At 40.1% G+C, this 19475-nt stretch overlaps 1 protein-coding gene across 5 annotated transcripts in view; it reads right to left on the bottom strand.

Annotated features, from left to right (window-relative positions):
- The window catches only part of HMGXB3 (HMG-box containing 3), a 58503-nt gene that overhangs the window by 5172 nt on the left and 33856 nt on the right, over positions 1-19475 (bottom strand). For all 5 annotated transcript variants that reach the window (XM_030834058.3, XM_070045210.1, XM_030834050.3 and 2 more), the window contains 3 exons: positions 5946-6077; positions 4840-5024; positions 1051-1270 (listed from right to left, as the gene is read on the bottom strand). In XM_030834058.3, coding sequence (XP_030689918.2) covers positions 1051-1270; positions 4840-5024; positions 5946-6077 — 537 coding nt within the window. The remainder of the gene's footprint in view (positions 1-1050; positions 1271-4839; positions 5025-5945; positions 6078-19475) is intronic.

The raw sequence follows: 19475 nt of genomic DNA, 5'->3' as shown, positions 1-19475 counted from the left end.
CTGAGAGCCAGCTTTCTGCCTTTGAACATCTAGGGGAGATACCCTGCAGAGCACCCATGCAAAGAACCCTGAAATGGGTCAGCTTTTAACCTTTTAAGTTTTTCCAGAACCATGATCTCAGATTCTTAACACAACTGCAGCAACATGAGGAACAGTAATAGCTCTCATTTTAAAAATGCTCTTTATACACTATGTTCCTGAACCTGATCAACAGAACTATGCAGGGGCCTTACTTATAAAATCAATTTAGCAGATCATATCCAGGATTTTCAAAATGAAATAGAATAGAAAATCAAGCATGTTGCATTTGGTAAGGGAAAGTACTGCTTTATGAAAGTTGTTTTAGTTACAGATATACACAGACGTGTTACTTATATGACCATCACGCTGAGTCATGATGTAGAACCTATTGCTTACTCTGAGTTGCAGTTAAAAAAAAAAGTAGGCCATCACTCTAACTGTATTAGCTCACTTAATCTTCACAACCACCTAGGTGGTGGGTAGCAATGTCATGCCCTCTTTGTAAATGAAGCAACAGAGGCTCGGGGCAATGAAGGGATTTGGTGGAGGTCACATGGTCACTGAGGAGCATAGCTGGGAATCAAACCCAAGTTGTCAGAAACTGACGCCCTCAAAAGAGCTAGCCCAGGGCTTCTCAACGTGTAAGCACAGAGCATCTAAAAAACCATGTGAAAGAGCTGTTTAGAAGGCAGACTCCCTGCCTCCCCCTACATCTCTCAGTGAGAATCTTTGGGGCTGGAGCCCTACCATCAGCATTTTTTCAGAGGGTTCCCACTGTTCGGTGTAGGGCATCCCAGAAGGCTGACAGTGGGCTATGTGGGTCAGTCCTATACAATGTGGCTGGCAGCTCTTCAACACTCTGCACATGACTTTCATCTCCAGGGGATTTTGTCACAGGTTGTCATTATCTTTCCAGAAAGAGCCCTCCAGGTGGGCCTGGCCCCCTCAACCATACATGCTGTCTTGCCATGGACAATGTTCCATACGCGATGGGACCCTTCCCTGACCCCAGCTACCAGGTGGCCTTACCAGGTACTGGCTGCACATCCAGGTTTTTGTCTTTCTCAGTGTTGACGACCACAGCTCCTCTCATCAGTGGTGGGAAGAAGGGGGCAATAACAGAGGCATCAAACTTGGTGATAGGGATGCTGGCGGGGAAGGCCACCTGCTCAATCACTTCTGTCTCCATCGTGGCCCAAAAGTCCTCCACATTTACCTCACTAGAGGCCAAGAAGTCAGGCCAGGTGAACTAAAAGGTCAGGACAAAAAGGTCAAACTGTAGGAGCCACAGAACATCAGCAACACAACAGCCTACCTTCTCCATACAGGCTGAGCAGGGGGAAGGAGTCAGACATCCACTCACTGCCGGGACACCCCCGAATCTAACATCTTAGTGCCAAACTGCTCCTTGGCCTCATTCCTTTCTCCCACACCACAGCACTCCCCAAGACCTAAGTCCCTTCTGCGTCTATGCCTTTATTCATGTCCTCTTCCCTGCCTCGCCAGGAGAGGGCAGCTACCACTGCCTGTCATGTGCCAGACACCGACTAACTAACTACTACTATACAAGCCTGAGGGTGCCTGAGGTGAGAGCACTGGAGCGAGGGGCAGTCTGAACGAGAACGGGAACAAAGATTTGTTCCAAAGCCCAAGCCCTTAATCCTTATGCCTGGCTGGCAGGAATCATCAGAATAAAACTTAGTGGCACTCCACCCACTTGCAAGGCCCTGTTGATCCCTCACCTCCTCCCGAAGGTCCTCCCAGACCATGCCAGCACATGGCTATCTCCTCTACATGCAGCATGTACTGACCTACTGTAGACATTTAGCACTGCGCTACTCAATTTTTCTTCTTGTAAGCACTCTTATGCAGCCCTCAGAGTGAGACCCTGATCCTATTACCTCATCAGAATCATTTGCGATACTCAGCAATGCTGATATCCAGGCTGCACCTCCATCTGTATGAACTAAATCCCTAAGGCTGCATTTTTAAAAGATTCCCTAGGTGAGTGGTTCTCAAAGCGTGGACCTGTGGCATGAGCAGCACCTGGGAACTTGTTAGACATGCAAATACTCAGCCCACTCCAGACCCACTGAATCAGAAACCCTGGGGGTGGGCCCCAGCAAGCCTCTCACACTAAAGTTTGCAAATCATTGCCCAATGTAATTCTTATGCCCACAAAGTCTGAGAACCATTGCTCCACATAGAGACGTCTCTTATCAGTCCAGAGGGTCCTCCTCTACCAGTCCCCAAGAGGCGTGCCCAACCCTACAATCTCCTCATGGACGTTTGTTTTGTTCAATACCTTTGTTTTATTTCACTGACTTTAGAACACCCCCAGCCTGCTCTCCTCGTACGCACTACCCAACTCTGCACTCCACACACAAAAGGGAGAAAAAGTCCTGGTCTCTAGAAAGAAACACCCAGAAACAAAGAAGAGAAGAGACAAGCATATGGAAAGTGAAGGGAATGCTACTTCATTCAGTGAGGAGTGAGCCTTGATCAGAACAAGGCGGGTATCAGGCAGGACTAGGATATGTGAGTTTTTGCAGGGAGGCGGGCTTCTGTCTATTCTAGAGAGCCAAGAGCCAAAAGCCTGTGACCAGATGTGTGTAAAAAAACAGAGCTCAGGGGCTTCCCTGGTGGCACAGTGGTTGAGAGTCCACCTGCTGATGCAGGGGACACAGGTTCGTGACCCTGTCTGGGAGGATCCCACATGCCGCGGAGCGGCTGGGCCCGTGAGCCATGGCCACTGAGCCTGCGCGTCCAGAGCCTGTGCTCCGAAACGGGAGAGGCCACAACAGTGAGAGGCCCGCGTACCGCAAAAAAAAAAAAAAAACCAGAGCTCAGGGTCCCAGGAGGTACTGGTGAGCATGGTGGTGCTTATGAGCTCAGATTCTGGAGTGAGGGAGCCAGACCAAGGTCAAATCCCAGCTCCACCCCTTCCTGACTGGATGAGCTTGGGCAAGCCCCCTTCATCTACAAAAATATCACAGGGTTGAGAAGTCAGCCAGAAAGTAATGCACTGAGTACAGAGTAAGAACTTGGTATATGTAATAAAATGCTCAATAAATCACAGCTGCACTATTAATATTTCCATTAGACAAGCAGATTTGAATGAGTCTAGAAACAGCCTCTTTGTGAGATAACACACAAAAGCAAATTTTTTTTACAGTTCATTTTACCTACAGGGAACACTTCGAAGGCTCCAGTAGCATTATGCTTGTTTTCATATATCTCATTATACACCACCACCCTCAAAACAGAACTATTTGATCACCGTATGTACTTATTTTTTTAATTGGGAAGAGAAAGAGGAATATGCATTAAATCCCTCATATGCTCAGCTGGCCGTGTCAAAATACACCAGAGCTTTTCTCCAGAGGTCCTGTACCACCCCCGGTGGCAAACAAGTGAGCTGCAGGTCCAGTGCTTACAGAGTCACTGTGGTAGAGTTCAGACATGGAAAGCTACTACTAGCATGCTCACGGGGCACTCCACACCTATGCAGGCACACAGACCTCTCAGCATGATGATGGGAAAGAGTTCACCTATGGAATTTTTGAAAAATTCCCTGTACCAGGTTAAATAATTTTCCCTATTAGTCTTGGTTTGTGAAGAGTTTTATCATAATGGGCGCTGAATAAAAAAGAAAGCCTTTTTTAGACATCCAGTGAAATAATCATATGGGTTTTCTCCTTTAAACTGCTAAGTACTGAATTACATTAGTATATTTTCTAATGTTGAAACAATCTTGCCTTCCTGGGATAAGCTTAGTCATGACTTTATTTTACTCACTGTTAGATTTGTTCTGCAATTATCTTATTCAGAACTCTGACATCTATATTCATGAGTACTATCAGCCCAAATTTTCAGCTTATATTGAATGTATGGTTTTGTTTTCAGTTATATGGTCTTACACAATGACTTATATCCACTTCTGCTATTCTTCTACGACTGGAATCTTATTCCTTGGATAGTTGTTAGAATTAATGTATAAAGCCATCTGAGTTTGGTGTTATCTTTGTGTGAACATTTTTTAGTTAAGAACCTAAGTCAGATCAGTCCACTCTTCCTCAAAACCCTTCACGGGCTCTCCATCTCACTCAGTGGAAGTCCTTACAATGGCCCGGGCCACCCATAGCCTCTTGAACCTCACATATCCAACCACTCTACACCCTGCTCACAGAGCCAGCCACATCGGCCACCTTTCTGTTCCTCAACCACGCCCAGCAAACCCTCTTCAGATCCCATTCTTGCTGCTCCCTCTGCCTGGAATATTCCTCCCACTGAAAACTACACGGGCTTCAGAAGGCTCTACTCAAATGCCCTTGTGTCAGACAGGACTTCCCCGACTACCCTCTATAAAGCAGGAGCCCCTTCTTCCCACAATACTGCTCTCTTCCTTACCCTGCCTTACTGTTATTGTTACTTTAAATTAATGTATTACACATAATATATATTAATAGTATTTTAATATAATATACACAATTATTAATGTTTGTGTCCTGTCTCCCCAAATCAGAAAGTGAGCTCCATGAGCTCAAAAACTCCGTGAGTTTAACTGCCATTTCCCAAATGCCTGAAAAGTGCACCTAGAGTTCACGTTTAATAAATCTGTTGTTGAATAAGTAACAGGTGCCTCCATTCCGCCTGGCCTGCCTTAGATGAAAGCCTGGGAACTGGCAAGAAAAAGCTACTCACCTCACCCAGGAAAGAACTAGAGCCATCTGCTCCTGGAAACACCATGTAGGAAGGTGGCTGCCAAAGTGTGCAGACATTTCTAAAGGTCACCTGTGGTGACCAAGAGGCACTTACCTCCACACTCTTTAGTGCCAGCACGTTTTCTTCACTCCTCTGGGCAACTTCCACTTTGGGGGCCACACCACAGATGCCACAGATCATGTCATTGTAGTCTCGGACAGTGAGGCACTCAAAAGCCCAATAGCCATTGCACAGCAGCTCCTGCAGCTGGCTCAGCTCCTCTGAGGTAAGAGTCTTCTCTAGAAGGAGAGCAAGAGCTCTGAGAAGTTCACAGAAGAAGACCTGGAGGCCACAGGGGATGAGCAATGGCCAGCAAGAATAGCAATTCTGCAAGACTGCTTCTCTCCTAAGAACACCCAAGAGTACTAACCACCAAAGGGTCAAGCACCCTAGCCATCAGGTGTTCGGGTAGCAACTCAAAGGGCAATTCCAATGAGAGTTATAGCTGCCCTGTACTCAGCACCCACTAGGACCTAGATGCTATGCTGAGAGCTTTGAATACATTCTCTCATTTAACTCTCACATCTTTATGAGCCAAGAGTATTATTATCCTCACTGAATAACTGGAAAAACTGAGGCACAGAGAATAACTTACTCAAAACCACACTGCCACTAAGTGGTATAGTGCAGACTCAAACACAAACCTGTCTGACCCTAGAACCTTTCCTCTACTCCATCTGACCTCATAGCAGGGAAGGGGCAGGGGGCCTGGATTCTGTAGGAAGGGATGGGAAAAGCATAAACAGAAAGAAATGAGGAAAGCAAAGGGAAAAATAATTTCTAATAATAAGGAGGGTGGTGCCCACCTTCATGTCTCAGCATGAGCCTAGAAAATGGGAGCAGACCTCCAGAGGCTGTGTATTCAGAATGAGTCTGCTTAGCATGTAGTAATGCCAAGTCTACCTATGACCAAAGGATGAGCTTCTATGAAGTCTGTTTAATCTTGTGCTGAAGGTCTCTGGATACACGGAAAGACTCATGCTTTCCAAAGTTTGGCATTCGTAAAATTCAAGAGGAGAGTGTGTCAGGAAGTCAAGAATGTCTTCTTTTCAAAGTATCAGACTCTCCTCCAAGGTAATTATGTTAACGAAAGCCCATCACTGAAAATTCCCAGGGAGCTTAGAACTAACCTTGGGGAAACGGAGGAAGCCAACCTTTACCTGTCTGATCCTGCACTGACTTCAGAAGAGTGCTGATGGATACTCTGGGGTCCTCTCCCAGCTTGATCTGGTTTCGGATTGCAAAAAGCAAGTCCAGGCTCACTAGCAGCTTGTTTCCCACATTAAAGAGACCTGCAGGTTAAAAAATGGCAACAGAGACATTCACTGTTAACAACATCCACAACTGCAAAAAACAGGAGACTAACTAAATGCCCACCGATGGGGGAACATTAAAAAATAAATTGTGGTACATTCATAAAATACAAAACTAGAGGTCACCTGCTAGTTGGTAACCTACAAGCAGCTGTGAAGGAAACTGTTTAATTGGATCCCACTGTACCCAGAGCACAGAGCAGCCTTTTCAGCATGCAGGAGCTGCTCAGAAACCTTGCCTAGAAGATGGCAGAAGAGAAGGGCATGAGCTCATCTCTTCTTACGAAAAACACCAAAATCACAACTAACTGCTGGAACAACCATCAACAAAAAAACCCACTGGAACCTACCCAAAAAAGCTATCCTACATCCAAAGAAAGTGTAGAACCCACAACAAGATGGTAGGAGGGGAGCAATCACAATAAAATCAAATCCCACACCTGCCAAATGGGCGACCCACAAATTGGAAAATAATTATATCGTAGAGGTTCTCCCACAGGAGTGAAAGTTCTGAGCCTCACGTTAGGCTCCCCAGCCTGGGGGTCTGGGAATGAGAGGACGAGCTCCCAGAGCATCTGGCTTTGAAGGCCAGAGGGGACTGACTGCAGGAATTCAACAGGACAGAGGGAAACAAACTCTAATCTCAGAGGGTGCACACAAGGTCTTGTGCGTACCAGGACCCAGGAGAAAAAGCGGTGACCTCCTAAGACCCTGAGCCAGACCTACCTGCTGGTATTAGAGGGTCTCCTGTGGAGGCAAGGTCGGCTGTGGCTCACTGCGGGGACAGACACTGGTGGCAGTAATTCTGGGGAGTACTAATTGGCATGAACCCTCCTGGAGGCTGCCATTTTCTCACCAAAACCCGGCCCCACCCAGCAACCTGCAGGATCCAGTGCTGGGATGCCTCAGGGAAAACCACCAACAGATCAGGAACACAGCCCCACCCATGTGCAGGGACCAGTCCCTCCCACCAGGAAGCCTGCACAAGCCTTGCAAACTGGCCTCATCCACCAGGAGGCAACAGCAAAAGCAAGAAGAACTACAACCCTGCAGCCTGTGGAATGGAAACCACACTCACAGAAAGTTAGACAAAAACGAGACAGCAGAGGAATATGTCCCAGACGAAGGAACAAGATATAACCCCAGAACAACTAAGTGAAGTGGAGATAGGAAATCTACCCAAAAAAGAATTCAGAGTAATGATAGTAAAAAGAATTCAGAGTAATGATCCAAGATCTCGGAAAAAGAATGGAGGCACAGGTGAAGATAAAAGAAATGTTTAACAAAGACCTAGAAGAACTAAAGAACAAACAGAGATGAACAATATAATAATTGAAATAAAAAATACACTAGAAGGAATCTATAGGAGAATAAGCGAGTCAGAAGAATGGATAAGTGAGCTGGAAGACAGAATGGTGGAAATCACTGCTGCGGAACAGAATAAAGAATAAAAAGAAATGAGGACAGTCTAAGAAACCTCTGGGACAACATTAAATGCACCAACATTTGCATTATAGTGGTCCCAGAAGGAGAAGAGAGAGAGAGAGAACCTGAGAAAATATCTGAAGAGATATAGCTGAAAACTTCCCTAACATGAGAAAGGAAACAGTCACCCAAGTCCAGGAAGCGGAGAGTCCATACAGGATAAACCCAAGGAGGAACATGCCGAGACACATAGTAACCAAACTGACAAAAATTAAAGGCAAAGAGAAAATATTTAAAGCAACAAATAATATACAAGGGAATTTTCGTAAGATTATTACCTGATTTTTCAGCAGAAACTCTGCAGGCCATGAGGGAATGGCACAATATATTTAAAGCGATGGAAGGGAAGAAACTACAACCAAGAATACTCTACCCAGCAAGGCTCTCATTCAGATTTGACGGAGAAATCAAAAGCTTTACAGACAAGCAAAAGCTAAGAAAATTCAGTACTAACAGACCAGCTTTGCAACAAATGTTAAAGTACCTTCTCTAGGTGGAAAAGAAAAGACCACAACTAGAAACAAGAAAATTACAAATGGGAAAGCTCACTGGTAAGGGTAAACATACAGTAAGGCTGGGAAATAATCCACACACAAATATGATATCAAAACCAGCAATCATGAGGAGTGTACAAATGCAGGATATTGGAAATGCACTTGAAATTAAAAGACCAGGAAGTTAAAACAATCTTGTTTATATATAGACTGCTATATCAAAACCACATGGTAACAGCAAACCAAAAGTATACAGCAGATACACACACAAAAAAGAAAAAAGAATCCAAACACAACACTAAAGTTAGTCATCAAATCACAAGAAGAGAACAAAAGAGGAAGGGAAGAAAAAAGACCTACAAAAACAAATCCAAGACAATTAACAACATGGCAATAAGAACACAGATATTGACAATTACCTTAAAAGTAAATGGATTAAATGTTCCAACCAAAAGACACAGACTGGCTGAATGGATACAAAAACAAGACCCATATATATGCTGTCTACAATAGACACACTTCAGTTCTAGGGACACATAACAGACTGAAAGTGAGGGGATGGAAAAAGGTATTCAATGCAAATGGAAATCAAAAGAAAGCTGGAGTACCAATACTCATATCAGACAAAATAGACTTTAAAATAAAGACTATTACAAGAGACAAAGATGATCAAGGGATCAATCCAAAAAGAAGATATAAGAATTGTAAATATATATGCACCCAACATAGAAGCACCTCAATATATAAGGCGAATGCTAACAGCCGTAAAAGGAGAAATCAATGTAACACAATTTAATAGTGGGGACTTTAACACCCCACTTACATCAATGGACAGATCATCCAGACGGAAAATCAATAAGGAAACACAGGCCTTAAATGACACATTAGACCAGATGGACTTAATTGATATTCAGAGAGCATTCCATCCAAAAGTAACAAAACACACATTCTTTTCAAGTACACATGGAACATTCTCCAGGATTCATCACATGTTGGGTGACAAAGCAAGCCTCAGTAGATTTAAGAAAACTGAAATCATATCAAGCATCTTTTCCAACCACAATGCTATGAGATTAGAAATCGATCGCAAGAAAAAAAACTAAAAAAACACAAACATATGGAGGCTAAACAATATGCTACTAAACAACCAATGGATCACTGAAGTAATCAAAGAGGAAACAAAAAATACCTAGAAACAAACGCAAATGAACGCACGATGATCCAAAACCTATGGGACGCAGAAAAAACAGTTCTATGAGGGAAGTTTATAGCAATACAATCTTACCTCAGGAAACAAGAAAAATCTCAAATAAACAATCTAACCTTACATACCTAAAGCAACTACAGAAAGAATAACAATCAAAACCTAAAGTTAGTAGAAGGAAGGAAATCATAAAGATTAGAGCAGAAATGAATGAAATAGAAACAAAGAAAACAATAGAAAAGAACAATGAAACTAAAAGCTTGTTCTTTGAGAAGGTAAACAAAACTGATAAACCTTTAGCCAGATGCATCAAGAAAAAAACGGAGAGGGCTCAAGACAATAAAATTAGAAATGAAAAAGGAGAAGTTACAACTCACACCAGAGAAACACAAAGGATCATAAGAGACTACTACAAGCAATTATATGCCAATAAAATGGATAACTTAGAAGAAACGGACAAATACTTAGAAAGGTACAATCTCCCAAGACTGAACCAGGAAGAAATAGAAAATATGAACAGACCACTCACAAATACTGACATTGAAACTATGATTTAAAAACTCCCAACAAACAAAAGTCCAGGACCAAATGGCTTCACAGGCAAATTCTATCAAACATTTAGAGACGAGTTAACACCTATCCTTCTGAAACTATTCCAAAACATTGCAGAGGAAGGAACACTCCCAAACTCATTCTGAGGTCACCATCACCCTGATACCAAAACCAAAGATACCACAAAACAAAACAAAAAGCAAACAAAAAAAACCACAGGCCAATATCACTGATGAAGATGCAAAAATCCTCAACAAAATACTGGGTTGGCCTAGAAGTTCCTTCAGTATTTAAGAAAAAAATTAAAGACGCATTTTTCATTTTCACCAAGAACTTCCTTGAACAATATATTCAGCCTTTCGTTCCACTACCTTCTGCCATTTTTCAGGCAACTTCATAATTCCATCTTTCCAAAACTTTTTACCTTTTTGAGCAAAGAACTGTTCCAGGTACTTTTTACAGTCTTCCAGGAAATTGAAATTTTTTTCCATTAAGAGAATTTTGTAAAGACATAAACCAATGGAAATCTGAAGGTGCAACATCTGGTGAATATAGTGGATGAATGAGAACTTCCCAGCCAAGCTGTAACATTTTTTGCCTGGTCATCAAACATGTGGTCTTGCATTACCCTGATGGAAGATAATGCATTTTCTGTTGACTAATTCCGGACGCTTTTTGTCGATGCTGCTTTCAGTTGGTCTAACTGGAGCAGTACTTGTTTGAATTAATCGTTTGGTTTTCAGGAAGGAGCTCATAATAGAGGACCCCCTTTCAATCCCACCCATACACATGTCATCTTCTTTACATGAAGACCGGCTTTTGGTGGTGGTTGCCCCATGATCTCTTCCGTTCCACATTATCGTACAGTATCCACTTTTCATTGCCCGTCACAATTTGTTTTAAAAACTGCAACGTTTTTATTGTTTAAATAGAGAACTGCATGTGGAAAGTTTTTTTTGCTTGGCTTCTGTGGAACCCGAACATCAAAGTGATTAACATAACCAAGCTGATACAAATGATTTTCAATGCTTGATTTGGATATTTTGAGTATGTCGGCTATCTCCCGCATGGTATAACGTTGACTGTTCGCAATTAATGTTTCGATTTGATCTCTATCAACTTCAACTGGTCTACCCAACCATGGAGCATCGTCCAGCGAGAAATCTCTAGCACAAAACTTTGCAAACCACTTCTGACACATTCGATCAGTCATAGCACCTTCTTCCTACACTGCACAAATTTTTTGTGTTTCAGTTGCGTTTTTACCTTTCTTGAAATAATAAAGCATAACACGCCAAAAATGTTGCTTTTTTCTTCCATCTTCAATATTAAAATGGCTACACAAAAATTCAACAATCCTGATAAGTTTTTGTTTAAATGAACGCTGATATGACAGCTGTCATGATACAATCTAACAGAATTGTTTTGAATGAAGTTAAAGACAACTAAGGGCTACTAGAGCCATCTTACGGAAAAACACAAACGAGCATTTTGGCCAACCCAATACTAGCAAACTGACTTCAACAATACATTAAAAGGATCATACGCCATGATCAAGGGGGATTTATTTATCCCTGGGATGCAAGGATTTTTCAATATCTGCAAATCAATCAGTGTGATACACAACATTAACAAACTGCAGAATAAAAACCATATGATCATCTCAATAGATGCAAAAAAAATTTTTTTGACAAAATTCAACATCTATTTATGATAAAAACTCTCTAGAAAGTGGGCCTAGAGGGAACATAGCTCAACATAATAAAGGCCATATATGACAAACCTACAGATAACATACTCAGCAGTGAAAAACTGAAAACATTTCCTCTAAGATCAGGAACAAAACAAGGAGGCCCACTCTCGTCACTTTTAGTCAACAAAGTTTTGGAAGTTCTAGCCATGGCAATCAGAGAAGAGAAAGAAATAAAAGCAATCCAAATTGGAAATGAAGTAAAACTGTCACCGTTTGGAGATGACATGATATTATATATAGAAAATCCTAAAGATGCTACCAGGAAACTACTAGAGCTCATTGATGAATTCAGTCAAGTTTCAGGATACAAAATTAATACACAGAAATCTCTTGCATTCCTATACACTAACAACAAAAGATCAGAAAGAGAAATTAAAGAAACAATCCCATTTACGATCACATCAAAAAGAACAAAATATCTAGGAATAAACCTACTTAAGGAGGCAAAGGAGCTTTACTCTGAAAACTATAAGACACTGTCAAAAGAAATTGAAGGTGACACAAAAGATAGAAAGATATACCATGTTCTTGGATGGAAGAATCAATATTGTCAAAATAACTATATTACCCAAGGCAATCTACAGATTCAATATGCAATCCCTATCAAATTACCAGCAGCATTTTTTACAGAACCAGAACAAAGATTTTTAAATTTGTATGGAGACACAAAATACTCCGAACAGAGAGTTAATCACAAGGGAACCCCCATAAGGCTTTCAGCTGATTTCTCTACAGAAACATTGCAGGCCAGAAGGGAGTGGCAAAATATATTCAGTCTCGAAAGGGAAAAATTTGCAATCTAGAATACTTTACCCAGCAAGATTATCATATTTAGAATAGGAGGAGAAATAAAGAATTTCTCAGACAAGCGAAAACTAAAAGAATACAGCGATACTAAATCTACCCTAAAAGAAATATTGAAAAGTCTTCTCTAAATAAAAAAGCAAGAAGATATAGGAAAAAGGAAATCACAGTTGGAAAGTAAATCACTTAAATAAGCCAGTATACAGATCAAAAATAATATCTATTTGTGAAAGTGACGATAAACACAAGGAACAGCAAGAGGATAGGCATGAAGATGTAAAAGGGACATCAGAATCATAAAATCTGGGGGACAAGAGTAAAAAAATTTAGCTTCTTTTTTTTAAGAATGTGTTTGACCCTATATGTCTAAAGCAAGCGGATATAGGAAGGTGTTAATGTACTTGAAAAAGAGGGTAACCACAAATCAAAAACATACAATAGATTCACAAAAAACAAAAAGAACACAAGCATAAAATAAAAGGAAATCATCAAATGACAAAAAGTAAAACAAAAAGAAAGGAACAGAAAAGAAAAATAGAGCCAGGAGGAAAACAAGGTTTAAAATGGCAATAAATACATATTTATCAATAATTACCTTAAATGTCAATGAATTAGCTGTTCCAATCAAAAGACAGAGTGGCAGACTGGAATAAAAAAAACAAGAGCCTACAATATGCTGCCTATGAGACCCACTTTAGGGCAAAGGACACACATAGATTGAAAGTGAGGAGATGGAAAAAGATATTTCATGCAAATGGAAATGACAAGAAAGCAGGGGTCGCAATACTCATATCACACAAAACAGACTTTAAAACAAAGGCCATAAAGAAGATAAAGAAGGACATTATATAACGATAAAGGGATCAACACAAGAGGATATTACACTCATTAACATATATGCACCCTATACAGGAGCACCTAAATACACAGAATATTAACAGACATAAAGGGAGAAATTGATAGGACTACGATAATAGTAGGAGACTTTAACACCCCACTCATATTAATGGACAAATCTTCTAGACAGAAAATCAATAAGGCAACAGATTCAAAATGATACAACAGAACAGTTAGACTTGATTATTTCAGGATATTACATCCAAAAAACTCAGAATACACATTCTTTTCGAGGGCACATGGAACATTCTCTAGGATTGACCACATACTAGGGCATAAAACTAACCAACAAATTTAAGAGTATAGAAATTATTGCAAGCATCTTCTCTGACCACAATGGCATGAAAGTAGAAATTAGCCACAGGAAAAGAAATGAGAAAAAAGACGATTACATGAAGACTGAACTACGTGTTACTAAAAAACCAATGGGTCAATGAGGAAATCAAAAAGGAAATTTTAAAATGCCTTGAGGCAAATGACAATGAAAACAGAACCATACAAAATCTATGGGATGCACCAAAAACAGTTCTTAGAGGGAAGCTCACAGCTATACAAGCCTTCCTCAAAAAACAAGAAAAATCTCAAACAACCTAATCTACCACCTAAAAGACTTAGAAAAATGAGAACAAACAAAACCTAGTCAGCAGAAGGAAGGAAATAATAGAGATGAGAGAAGAAATAAAATAGAGATTTAAAAAAATAGAAAAAAAAATGAATAAAACCAAGAGCTGGTTCTTTGAAAGGGTAAACAAAATTGACAAACCTCTGGCCATTCTCACCAAGATGAAAAGAGAACCCAAATAAACAAAATAAGAAACAGAAAAGGAGAAATCTCAATTGATACCACAGAAATACAAAAAACCACAAAAGAATACTATGAACAATCATATGCCAACAAATTCAACAACCAAGAAGAAATGGACAACTTTCTAGAAACATACAGCCCACCAAAACTGAATCAAGAAGAAACAGATACTTTGAACAGATCAATCACTAGAACTGAAATAGAATATGTAATTTAAAAAACTATCTACAAACAAAAGTCCAGGGCCAGACGGCTTCACAGGCAAATTCTACCATACAAAGAGAAACTTTTACTGATCCTTCTCAAACTCTTCCAAAAGACTGAAGAGGAGGGAACACTCCCAAAGATATTCTATGAAGCCACCATCACCCTGATACCAAAACCAGACAAAGATACCACCAAAAAAGAAAACTACAGGCCAATATCTTTGATGAACATAGATGCAAAAATTCTCAACAAAACACTAGCAAACCGAATACAATGCATAAAAAAGATCATACACCACAACCAAGTGGAATTCATCCCAAGTTCACAAGGAAGGACCAACATACAAAAAATAAATGTGCTATACCACGTTAACAAAAGAAAAGACAAAAACCACATGATCATCTCAATAGATGCAGAAAAAGCATATGACTAAATTCAACATCCATTCATGATAAAAACTCTTACCAAAATGGGCATAGAGGGAACATATCTCAACATAATAAAAGCTATTTATGACAAGCCTTCCTGCTAAAATCTGGAATAAGACAAGGATGTCCACTCTCACCACTTCTATTCAACATAGTATTGGAAGTCCTAGCTACAGAAATCAGACAAGAAAAAGAAATAAAAGGTAAACAAATTGGAAGGGAAGAGGTAAAACTGTCACTATATGCACATGACATGATTGCTATACATAGAAAACGCTGAAGACTCCACACAGAAACTAACAGAACTGATAAATGAATTTAGCAAGGCAGCAGGATACAAGATTAACATACAGAAAGAGATTGCATTTCTTTACAACAACAATGAAATAGCAGAAAGGGAATGTGAAAAAAACAATACCTTTTAAAATCACACCCCCAAAAAACCCAAAATACAAAACTTAGGAATAAACCTGACCAAGGAAGTGAAAGACTTATACGCTGAGAATTAAAAAACATTAATAAAGGAAACTGAAGATGATTCAAAGAAATGGAAAGATATCCCATGCTCTTGGACTGGAAGAATTAATATTGTTAAAATGGCAACTACCCAAAGCAATCTACAGATTTAATGCGATCCCTATCAAATTACCCAGGACATTTTTCACAGAACGATAACAAATAATCCTAAAATTTATATGGAATCACAAAAGACCCAGAATTGCTAAAGCAATCCTGAGGAAAAGGAACAAATCAGGAGGCATAACCCTTCCAGACTTCAGACAATACTTCAAAGCTACAGTAATCAAAACAGTGTGGTACTGGCACAAAAACAAACAGATCAACGGAACAGAACAGAGAGCCCAGAAATAAACCCACACCCCCATGGCCAATTAATCTTCAACAAAGGAGGCAAGAATATACAATGGGAAAAAGGAAGTATCTTCATCGAGTGGTGCTGGGTAAGTTGGACAGCTGCCTGTAAATCAATGAAGTTAGAACACATCCTCACACCATGCACAAAAATAAACTCAAAATGGCTTAAAGACTTAAATATAAGACAAGACCCCATAAAACTCCTATAAGAGACTGTAGGCAAAACATTCTCTGATAGAAACTGTACCACTGTTTTCTTAGGTCTCCCAAGGCAACAGAAAATAAACAAAATAAAAACAAAAATAAACAAATGGGAGTCTGCCTGCTGATGCAGGGGACACGAGTTCATGCCCCGGTCCAGGAGGATCCCACATGCCGCGGAGCGGCTGGGCCCGTGAGCCATGGCCGTTGAGCCTGCGCATCCGAAGCCTGTGCTCTGCAATGGGAGAGGCCACAACAGTGAGAGGCCCACGTACCGCAAAAAATAAATAAATAAATAAACAAATGGGACCTAATCAAATTTACAAGCTTTTGCACAGCAAAGGAAACCATAAACAAAACGAAAAGACAACTTATGGAATGGGAAAAAATATTTGCAAACAATGTGACCAGCAAGGGCTTAATTTCCAAAATATACAAACAGTTCATACAACTCAACAACAACCAAAAAAAAAAAAACCAAACAGCCAAATCAAAAAATGGCTAGAAGACCTAAATAGACATTTATCCAAAGAAGACAGATAGATGGTCAATAGGCACATGAAATGATGTTCAACATCACTAATTATTAGACAAATGCAAATCAAAACTACAGTGAAGTACCACCAACTCACACCAGTCAGAATGGCCATCATTAAAAAGTCTATACACAATAAATGCTGGAGAGGGTGTGGAAAAAAGGGAACCCTCCTTCACTGTTGGTGGGAATGCAAGTTAGTGCAGTCACTATGGAAAAGAGTATGGAAAACTAAAAAGATATTACCATGTGATCCCACACCTGGGCATATATCCGGAAAAAGACATAGTTCAAAAGGATACACGTGGGCTTCCCTGGTGGCGCAGTGGTTGAGAGTCCGCCTGCTGATGCAGGGGACACGGGTCTGTGCCCCAGTCTGGGAAGATCCCACATACCGCGGACCGGCTAGGCCTGTGAGCCATGGCCGCTGAGCCTACGCATCCAGAGCCTGTGCTCCGCAACGGGAGAGGCCACAACAGTGAGAGGCCCGTGTACCGCAAAAAAAAAAAAAAAAAAAAAAAGGATACATGTGCCCCCATGTTCACTTCAGCACTATTCACAATAGCCAAGACATGGGAACAACCTAAATATCCATCGACAGATGAATGGATAAAGAAGATGTGGTGCATATACACAATAGAATACTACTCAGCCATGAAAAAATAATGGCACATGCAGCAACATGAATACAACTAGAGATTACCATACCAAGTGAAGTAAGTCCGAAAGAGAAAGACAAATACCGTACGATATCACTTTTATGTGGAATCTAAAATAGGGCACAAATGAACCTATCTATGAAACAGAAACAGACTCGGACATAGAGAACAGATTTGTGGTTGCCAAGGGGGAAGAGAGGTAGGGGAGGGATGGACTGGGAGTTGGGGTTAGTACATATTACATATAGACTGGATAAGCAACAAGGTCCTACTGTATAGCACAGGGAACTATATTCAATATCCTGGGATAAACCATAATGGAAAAGAATATTTAAAAAGGATGTATATATGTATATAACTGAGTCACTCTGCTGTACAGCAGAAATTAACACAACATTGTAAATCAACTATACTTCAATAAAAAATAAATTTAAAAAAAAATTTCAGTTTTTACCTATCAAATTGACAAAATGTAAAAAATTATAATACTAATCTACAAAAAGTTCCTAAAGTTAATAAGTAGTTTTGCAAGGTCACTGAATAAAATCAATAGACAAAACCCAATTGTATTTCTATACTAGCACTGAACAGTTAAAAATTGAACCATGTCATTTAGTATAATCTAACAAAATATGTGCCGGAACTATATGCTGAAAACAACAAAACACTGATGAGAAAAACAGAAGAAAATGTAATAAAATGGAGAGATAGACCATGTTCATGGATTGGAAGACAGTATCTTTAAGCATGTCAAACATCCCCAAACCGATATACAGATTTAACACAATCCCAATTAAAATTCTAGCAGGGGGGCTTCCCTGGTGGCGCAGTGGTTGAAAGTCCGCCTGCCGATGCGGGAGATGCAGGTTCATGACCCGGTCTGGGAGGATCCCACATGCCGCGGAGCAGCTGGGCCCGTGAGCCATGGCCGCTGAGCCTGCGCGTCCGGAGCCTTGCTCCGCAACGGGAGAGGCCACAACAGTGAGAGGCCCGCGTACAGCAAAAAAAAAAAAAAAAAAAAATTCTAGCAGGATTCTGTAGACACTAACAAGCTGATTCTAAAATTTATATGGGAATGCAAGAAACTAAACAGTTAAAACAATTCAGGAAAAACAAGGTTGGAGGATTCACACTACCTGACTATAAGACTTACTACAAAGCTGCAGTAATCAAGACAACGTGCGGTATTTGCTAAAGGACAGACAGCATAAACCAATAGAACAGGGTGCAGAAATAGACCCACACATACATGGTCAATCGATTTCCAATAAAGGAGCAAAGGCAATTCAAAGGAGAAAGGACTACTTTTCAACAAATGGTGAAAGAAATGGATGTCCAAATGGAAAAAAAAACCTTCAATCTGGGCCTCATACTTTATAAAAGTCAATTAAAATGGATCATAAAAAAAAATGGATCATAGACTTAAATGTAAACGATAAATTATAAAACTTTTAGCAGAAAACATAGGAAAAATACTTATGACCTCCACCTAGGTAAAGACATCTTAGCAATAACATCAAAAACAATCTCTAAAAGAAAAAAATGATGAATTGGTCTTTAATTAAGAACTTTCGCTCTGTGGGAGATTGTGTTAAGAGAATGAGAATACAAACCACAGACCATAATAAAGTATCGGCAAATCACTTATCTGACAAAGGACCTGTATCCAGACTATATAAAGAACATTTAAAACTCAACAGCAAGAAAACAACCCAGTTCAATGGGCCAAAGATGGAACAGGTACTTCACCAAAGAAATACAGATGGCAAATAAGCCCATGAAAAGATGCTCAACATCATTAGTCATTGAGGAAATAGAAATTGAAACCACAATGAGTTACTACTACACACACCTATTAGAATGGCTAAAACACACACAAAAAATTAGACATTACCAAGTGCTGACAAGTGAGGCAAACTGGAACTCTCACCCATTGTTAGAGGGAATGCAAAATGGCAGCAACATTTAGGTAAACGGTTTGGCGATTTCTTATAAAATTAAATATACACTTATCACATGGCACAGCAATCTGATTCCTAGGGTATTTACCCAAAAGAAATGAAAATGTTTGTTTACACAAAAGCCTGTACATGAACAGATGTAGAGAACAAACATACGGATACCAAAGAGGAAAGGGGGGCGGTGTGTGGAATGAATTGGGAGATTGGGATATATATACACTATTGATACTATGTATAAAAGAGACATATATACACTATTGATACTATGTATAAAAGAGATAACTAACGAGAACCTACTGTATAGCACAAGGAACTCTACTCAGTGCTCTGTGGTGACCTAAATGGGAAGGAAATCCAAAAAGGAGGGGATATATGTATACGTATAGCTGATTCACTTTGCTGTATAGTAGAAACTAACACAACATTGTAAAGCAACTGTCCTCCAATAATTAAAAAAAAGCCTACACATGAATGTTTACAGCAACTCTATTCATAACTGCCAAAAACTGGTAAAATCCC

The sequence above is a fragment of the Globicephala melas genome, chromosome 3 (genome assembly GCF_963455315.2).
Source record: "Globicephala melas chromosome 3, mGloMel1.2, whole genome shotgun sequence".
In the NCBI taxonomy this organism is placed as follows: domain Eukaryota; kingdom Metazoa; phylum Chordata; class Mammalia; order Artiodactyla; family Delphinidae; genus Globicephala; species Globicephala melas.
The sequence above is the reverse complement of the archived record's forward strand: the minus strand, read 5'-3'. Positions and strand labels throughout refer to the sequence as shown.